Source organism: Prunus avium, chromosome 8, assembly GCF_965620075.1.
Source record: "Prunus avium chromosome 8, drPruAviu1.hap1.1, whole genome shotgun sequence".
NCBI lineage: Eukaryota > Viridiplantae > Streptophyta > Magnoliopsida > Rosales > Rosaceae > Prunus > Prunus avium.
Genome location: NC_142291.1, coordinates 24,741,380 through 24,749,591, shown reverse-complemented (window position 1 = coordinate 24,749,591; position 8,212 = coordinate 24,741,380). Strand labels below are relative to the sequence as shown.

At 38.0% G+C, this 8,212-nt stretch overlaps 1 protein-coding gene across 1 annotated transcript; it reads left to right on the top strand.

Annotated features, from left to right (window-relative positions):
* The first annotated feature begins 3,936 nt into the window (after positions 1–3,936).
* Positions 3,937–5,220, top strand: LOC148292367 (uncharacterized). The gene has a single exon (XM_088245316.1). It carries the CDS (start codon positions 4,219–4,221, stop codon positions 5,218–5,220), a length of 1,002 nt encoding a protein of 333 aa, XP_088101442.1. The 5' UTR covers positions 3,937–4,218.
* Positions 5,221–8,212: the final 2,992 nt, after the last annotated feature.

Sequence of the window (8,212 nt, the reverse complement as noted above, 5' to 3'; positions counted from 1 at the left end):
GAAGATTGGAAGGAGGAGTTACCCTTGGTGCGTGCTTTCAACCCTATGAACGTATTCCACCAAAGTTGTTGAAGTTTGAATGGCTCCTTCAAAATCTCCACCTTGTTGTTGAAGCTTGAATGACTCCTTCAAAACTTCAACTTAGGAGGTTCTCCAAAAGTCACCAAAATAGGTAACCTCTAAGTCTCTTCACCAAACCGAGCTTGAGAAGAAGATGATGAGCTTAGTGAGAGGATGATACTAGTGATCCCTCACTAAGATAGTATGAAAGTGTAGAGAGAGTTTTGGAAGACAAGAGCTTTGTTTCTCTCTCTTGATTTTCACTAATGACACCTCTTGCTTGAAAAAGATGATAGTCATCTTTTACTTGAGTCAACAAGTTGACTCTAGCAACCAAAAGCCCATATGAACGTCCATCCCTTGAAATTGGGCCTCTTGGGCTCAATTTCATTTAAGTTGTCATACAACCCAATCTCCATGTCCAAAAGGATAAAGCCCAATGAGCCCGGAATTCAAAATTCCTGTTTAAATTAATTCCATAATTAATTTTGCCTTAACCAATTAACTAAGCTTAATTGATCTCTTCAATTCATCATCTCCATAACGGTTTCTCAAATAACTCAAGTTTAACGGTGTGCGATCCATTAGGTTCTAATTAGCAAGGTCGTGGGCAATTTGAACTCTTCATAATTGATTGTGAATTAAAACCCCTTTTTAATTCTCCCTATTAGTTAGGATCATTAGTCCTAAGGGCTTCCACCATCCATGAGTGACACCTAGCAGTATGTCATGGATATCCAGGCTAAGAAGAATAAGCAGAGAACCTATTCAGTTGGAATTACAATGCAATACGGTCCTTCCCTATTACAATGCTCTCAATCTCATCAGTAGGGCATGGTGCATGTCAAACCCCTAATGAGATTGTTGCATCTTATATGATTTGTATTAGTATGACAAGAACATCCTTCTGGATCATACCGAATACTCTGATAAGAGATTTGCTCAATCATATCTTCCGAGAATTCTCCTTCTTTACTGAAGGATAGAGATTCCATGTTGTACACTCACATGTCTCCATAAGTCAATCGTGAACCCCAACAATGCTTGTACCACATCCGTGATTCCATGTTCTTCACTAGTTAGCAGCGTCTTCTTCTCTGCAACTCAAGATTCGCAGCAGCTGCAAGCGCAAGTAAGTTCTTTTCTTCTTCATTCTTCCTTCTTCCTTCTTCCTCCTCCTTCCTCTTCTCTTTTGGTTGCCGTCAAAATTACCCCTTGACGTATCGGGACCGTATCTATCGATGGAGTATAGGATACGTAACAATGCCATATCGGATACATAACGATGCCGTATGAGTCAAACATGAACAATTTCTGATATCTCGTTCTGTAGGTGAAGGACCCGCTAGTCATCTCTCTGCTCCTCCTCCTCCCACTCAAGCAAAGGTGAACGGTCATGGTGGTCCAGGCGGCCAAAGATGAAGCCTACCTCAAGGCTGTCATTCCCAAACGCATCAAACTCTTTGAGTCCATCTAGGCAGAGCAACGTGCTGCTCGACAGTCTCTCCCTTCTTTCGATCCTATCAGGTAAACCCTAAACCCTAAACCCTTTAACGTGAGTAACGTGAGTACCAAGCAACTCCTAAAGTGAGGATTTTTTAGGATTACATTGTCGGACGGGAAGGTGAAGGAAGGCAAGAAGTGGATAACTTCCCCATTTGAAATTGCAAGTGAGATTTCAAAGAGTTTGGCTTCAAATGCTTTGATTTCTGAGGTCAATGGGGTTATATGGGACATGAACAGGCCTTTGGAGGGTGATGCTGAGCTTAGGCTCTACACATTGGACTCATTCGACAACAATGAGGATGTACGCCACACTTTCTGGCATTCTAGCTCCCACATTCTTGGCAGGTAGGTACCAAGAGTTATTGCCGAGATTTTTGGTTTGGTTTTGGTTTACTGTATTGATTTGATTTGGATCGGATGCATAACAAGTTTCCATACCGTGCAGGCACTTGAGGTGGAGTATGGATGCAGGCTCTGCATCGGTCCGTGTGCCAGAATTGAAACAAGACACGATATGTGTGCCACAAGAAAAGAGGTTTTTAAATGATAGTTGTTAATATAAATGTAAAGAGGTTTTTGCCTTCTTCTTTGGTTGACCAATATGTTGCCTGGAATTTTGGTTGGGTATGTGGTTTCCTTCGCGTGCAATTCAACTACTAGGATAGTTCAAGTTTTGTGATCCCAGTTTTGAGAAGATGTTTTCTTTTTATGGTCTTCAAAAATATATTTCGCGGTTTTTGCTATGTGTTTTTGTAGTTTCTCATTTGGTTCCCTTATGGAATGATTGAATGCAATCGCAGGGTTTCTACTATGATGCATTTTATGGAGATTTTGGCATGAATGATGAACACTTTAAGCAAATCGAATCATGGACAGAGAAGGCTGTTAAGGTGTTGTTTGTTTTCTTGTAATAGAATTCATGTAAACTTGTTGTATGGAGGAAACTGTTGCTCCTTCATTTCTTGTTATGAATCCTTGACTGGTTAGTGATAAGTCCATAAATATACTCATTTATGTACTCTTTTTACTTAGGTTTTGTAGAAAATTAGATTTAAAAAGGGCTTATTACTTCACTTTTCTGATTTTCAGTTTTTCTGCGCTCTTAGAAGGTTTTTAAGGGAAAATCAACTTTTCGGAGGAATTTTAGTGCAAGGTCAATTGGAGATGAAAGCTAACACCTTGAAGTTCAATCTGTGATTTTTCCAGAATTTTCTACCCAGCCAATTGGTACAGTATTACAAGTAAAGTTAGCCCACGGGCAGACAGGACAGTTTCGTACATGTTACGTGAATATGAAGAAACGGAAGCCTTCCCGAATTTTCCAAGTTACGTGCTATATATGGTTGGAAAGATAAGACATTTATCTTTCTAAAATATATTTTTCCTGATTTGTCTAGAAGGCCGAAGATCCCCAAATCGTGTGACAATTGGGCTGAGCTGTATTTCCCTGTGGAGTTAGGAATTGTGATCTTTACTTTCCTATTTGGATTCCTTGTTTACCAAGACTTCTTGGACGACTTTTCAGTAAATTTTAGGGTTTATGACTTTGATTTAAGTCATATCAAAGGCCAGCCAAGGCCCCATACAGAGGATTCACGTCCGAAGGAGATCAACCGCGCAAGAGGAAAAATCTGCCAGCGAGTTCTTTCTTTTCCTTTCTTCTTTTAATTTTCAGTTCTTATGTATTTATTTTGAGTTCATCCCAGAACATGAGTAACTAATTTCTTGTTAGTTAGGGCTTAATCTTGAAGCCCTAAACATGATTTCAATTCTATAAACAAGTTTGAATGGATTTTTCAGTTTCTACAAGCGGGATGATTTCGGTTTCTCGATGTTATGTGAATTCTGATATTTTGTTTCTTTGAGTAGCTAACTTTGAAGCATGTATCGGAATTAAATTGTTGTAGAACATAGGTCAATTGCCATATTGAATGTGTTCTTGTTTGCAACGAATAATTGGGTTAAGAACTAGTTATGAGAAATCGATTCTTGAATTCCTAATAACAAATGCCATGTTTTAGGGTTTTTGTGACACTCATATTCTCTTTGATCTTAATGGATTCTTGATTGTTAATTTGAGTAAATGCCATACTGGATTTCAATTAAGAATACACGTATTGATGTAAATGCCATACACTTTACATACGCTTAAGAGAGAATCATACAACTCGAGTCAAATGCCATGATCTTGTTGTGAGTGTCGTCATCATATGCTTGCTAGAAATTGATTATCTATTGTTGTTTATGGATTGATTGATTGTTTGGAGGTGGATAGTGAGTCCTAGCTATTGTTCTTGATTGATTTTAAACTAATTTCTCTTAAACTCTAATTTAAATTCTGTTTTGTTTTCTTTTATTTACAAAATCAAATCAAAACCCCCTTGGTGTTGGCGTGTGTGTGGAAGTCCTTGTGATTTCAATCTTTATTTTGTTTTCGTGTTTAATTGTGTTCTAGTTTTCTTTGTGTGACATTGATAAACATCTCTTTAGATTACAATCTCTGTGGGAATGACCCTTGCTTGCTTACTATACTATCATTTGATTTGTGCACTTGCAAGGTTTTAATATTGTTGTTAAAAATTACCAACAAGTTTTTGGCGCCGTTGCCGGGGATTGTTTATCTAATTAAGTTTTGTTTTCAATTTCAGGTATATGCTGGGACGTCGTTCGCAAGGTTACAAGCTTATACCATACGACCCTGAACTAGAGAACACACTTCGTTATCTCCGTCAAGATAAAGATACGCAAGCTACACTTCCAATCAAGATGGGAGACGAGTTGGCACTCAACAACCTCACCCGACCTTTGAAGGATTTCACGGTTCCTAAAGCATTGGACCAGCCGTCATGTATTGCGTATCCAGCCACTACAACCACCTTTGAGATCAAGAGTGGCACCATTCACCTTTTGCCACAATTCTATGGCAAGCCTGGGGATGATCCTCACATACATATCAAGGATTTCTTTGCCGTGTGCGCGACTATGCACAATGGAGGGATTAGTGATGAGGCAATCAGATTGCGTTTGTTTCCATTCTCACTTAAGGAACGAGCCAAGGAGTGGCTCTATTCTTTACCTAGTGCATCTATCACTACATGGACAGCATTGGCTTCCAAGTTCCTTGCAAAGTTCTTTCCAGCTCAAAAGACAAACCGTATTAGGAAGGAGATCATGGGAGTGCAGCAACTAGATGGAGAATCATTTCATGAGTATTGGGATCGGTTTCAGAGACTCCTAGCTTCATGCCCTCATCACCAAATTGAAGATTGGCTACTTATGCAATACTTTTATGAGGGATTACTCGATTCGGAGAGGATGATGGTTGATGCTACTAGTGGAGGAGGCTTGATGAACAAGAGTGCTACTGAAGCTAAGGAGATGTTTGAGAACATTGCAGCAAACTCTCAACAATTTAATTATCGGAGAGCTCCCCCAAAGAAAGCAGGTGTTTATGAGGTAAGTGCTAGTGATATTGGTCCTCAAATAGCTAATTTGACTAACCTTGTTAAGCAGTTAATCCCTCAAGCACAAGTGTGTGCTGTATGTGCTAATCCCGGACATCCTACGGAGTCTTGTCCAAGTTTGTATGGTGATGGAGAAGAGATGGCTCAAGCACACTATATGCAGCAACAAAAGCCAAGAAACGATCCATAGAGCATTTTGGGCAATCAAGAAATTCAATTTCGATATGAAAGAGGCTGGAGATGCAAGGCGACTCCAATTGAATGAATTGGATGAGATGAGGAATGATGCCTATGAGAGTGCACGAATTTACAAGGAAAAGACTAAGGCATTTCATGACAAAGCAATTCGAAGGAAGACCTTTGAAATAGGACAGAAAGTCTTGCTCTTCAATTCACGTCTTCGGCTATTCCCAGGTAAGTTACGTTCTAGATGGTACGGTCCTTTTGTTGTTACTAATGTTTTCCCTCATGGTGCAGTTGAGATTGAAAATGACAAGACGGGAAACATATTTAAAGTGAACGGACATCGCTTGAAGCCATACTATGAATCTTTTGAGTTGGGAAAAGAGAGCATGCACATGGATGCACCACCCCCATCTATTGTTTAATCATCTAAAGAACCGCGTCTGGCTGAAGGCTTTAAACTTAGCGCTTCTTGGGAGGCAACCCAAGCATTCTTAACTTTTGTTTTTAGTTTATGTGTGATTTCTCGTATAATTTTCATATTTTTGTTTTTGTTAAGTTTTGCATCATCAAATAATGGATTTTGTGTTCCAAAGAAAAAAATTCACATTTTTTTAGCCCTAGAATGTTTGCAGCACATTTCAGATGTGTTACAGAAGTTTTTTTGGTCATTGGTTGAGTTTAAATGCCAGAAAATAGAAAAATAGCTTTTATGTTCTTATTTTGGTCAAAACTAGAATTTCTGCCTAAATTATTTTTTGCTGTTTTTCAGGTCAATCTGATGCCACCAACATGTTTAGAATAGTTATTCTGATGTTTTGGACCAGGTTTGGGGGTCTCCTGTGGCCTAAATTATGTTTTAGGACGATTTGAAGCTCAAAAAAGGACCTAAAACACAAAAAAAGGCAGCTGCTGTTTTGCCCAGAATTTGAAGCTTTTTCGTCACCAAAGAGGTTTTAGCGACGGTGTTCATCGGATTTTTCGTCACCAAAGAGGTTTTAGCAGCGGTGTTCATCAGATTTTTCGTTGCTAAAAGTCAGATTTCCAGATTTTTATGATTCCATATCCAGCTCAATTTTGTTCCAATTTCATCGCATTCCGAGACTTTTAGGAGCTATTACGGGTCCGTTGACATTCCAAGAAGCAAGTTGTGGGTGTTTAAGTTCGTCACATTGTCCATCCTCTCTCACTTCGACATATTCTATGCTTTGCTCAACCACACCTACACAAACCTGGGAAGTTCTCACACTCTCTCTCTCTCTTTAATTAATTTTGCATGACTTAGTTTTCTTTGTTTTAAACATTGAGGACAATGTTTGTTTTAAGTTGTGGGTGATTGAGTTCTTTGGTTTCATAACGCATGCAGCAGTCCTCTGTCTTTGTTTCCAATTCTGTTCTTGTCTACTTCTGTTTTTGTAATTTGGCTCGCGATGCGTTCTTTGTTTTTTCGTTCTGAATCCAACCATATAAAGAACGTGAAGTTTGGCCAAGTATTTTGTGAGATACGTGTAATTCTTTGCGCCTGGGTCAGAACTGCAGTTTGTTTATTGATTTTCAATTCCTTTCAACTTTCGGTTTTTATTTAATTAGTTTTTATTTTGTTGTTTTGTTTTGTTTTCCTCTATATAATAAAAACAAAAAAATCTGAAAAATGTCATAAAACCCAAAAATATTTTCTTTTACTTTGAGTCTTGTTTTGATTTGTTTGTGGTAGTCACTTCCCAATTCTATGATGAGATTGAATTTTATTTGCAATTAACTTTCAAGAAATGTTGAGCATGACAATAATTCTTTACATTATCTTTGTGTTAGCCTTATTTTTGTGATTAGACTTTGGAAATCCTTATGCACACAGCCACATTAATATGATGTTCGATTGGGGAGTTCACATGATTTAAATTCCCAAATAAGGGTGTAGACTTATATAACCCTTATCATGTGAGCTTTTGAGCCTATGCCTTTCTTTCTTGAGTGTTATATACTATTCGATAATTTTCTTGTCTACAAGTCGTTGTGATCTCATTATTCTTTGTTTTGGTCAAGTACTTGAGGATGTTTAAATTGTTTGCTAGAACTACTTTCATGATCTATTTGAGGCATACTTCGTGAACCACATGGATTCTAGGAAGTGATATAGGCCTTGTTTCTTTCGTTTGAGCCCTTCTAGCCAACCCGTATCACTTTTATCCCTAGTTAACCCCCTTGTGCCTTTTATGTAAGCCTTTTTCGTTCTTTACCCAATTCTCCTCACCTTAATCTATCATATGTTTATCCTACACCCTTCTAAGGAGTTTTGTTGAGTATTTTCGTTGTTAAGGGAGCATTGCACAAATTGGTCAATCATGTGGAAAGTGAAGGATACTATCTAATAAATAAAAAACATAAAAAAAAAACTAATTTCGAAGCCTTTTGAACTTGAGTTATTAAGCCCTAGGAGTGTTTTACATTTAATGCCCTAAAGCTAGCTAGCTTGGGAGTCATTGGCCTAACACTCGCTACATGGGTTGATTAGAAAGCTAATGGAGTTAGAAAAAAAAAATGTGTGAAAAAATAATAATAATAATAATAATAAAATTTTAAGACAGTATCAATTCCGTGCTCAAAGTGCAAGATGTTATAATTTTCATGGAAAGCTCTATGAATTCCTTAGAATTTGTTCATTCCTTATCTTTTTCTTGTTTCACCCATCACCCTAAACCCCATTACAACCTTAGTGAAAGTCCTACTTGATCCAAGGAGAAGTGTGGTTCCTCATGTGGAGAATAGGTGTGGAAGTACTATGGTCGGATGGTTTAAATGTTTTCAAGTATGCGATATCTTTCCATGAGATCTTTTATATTTGTCATGTGCCTTTATTTCAATCATGTGAGTACATCCTATTGCTTTGATTCCTCTCACATATATGAGTGACACTACCTAGTCAAATTTCGAGTGCTTTCATTGGAGTGAACATCCTTGGTGAGAATTGGAGTCAAAGCTTGTTCTTATTTGGTTATTTA

Excerpts from the sequence above, each read along its gene's own strand:
- LOC148292367 (XM_088245316.1), top strand. The coding sequence starts at position 4,219 with ATGCTGGGACGTCGTTCGCAAGGTTACAAGCTTATACCATACGACCCT.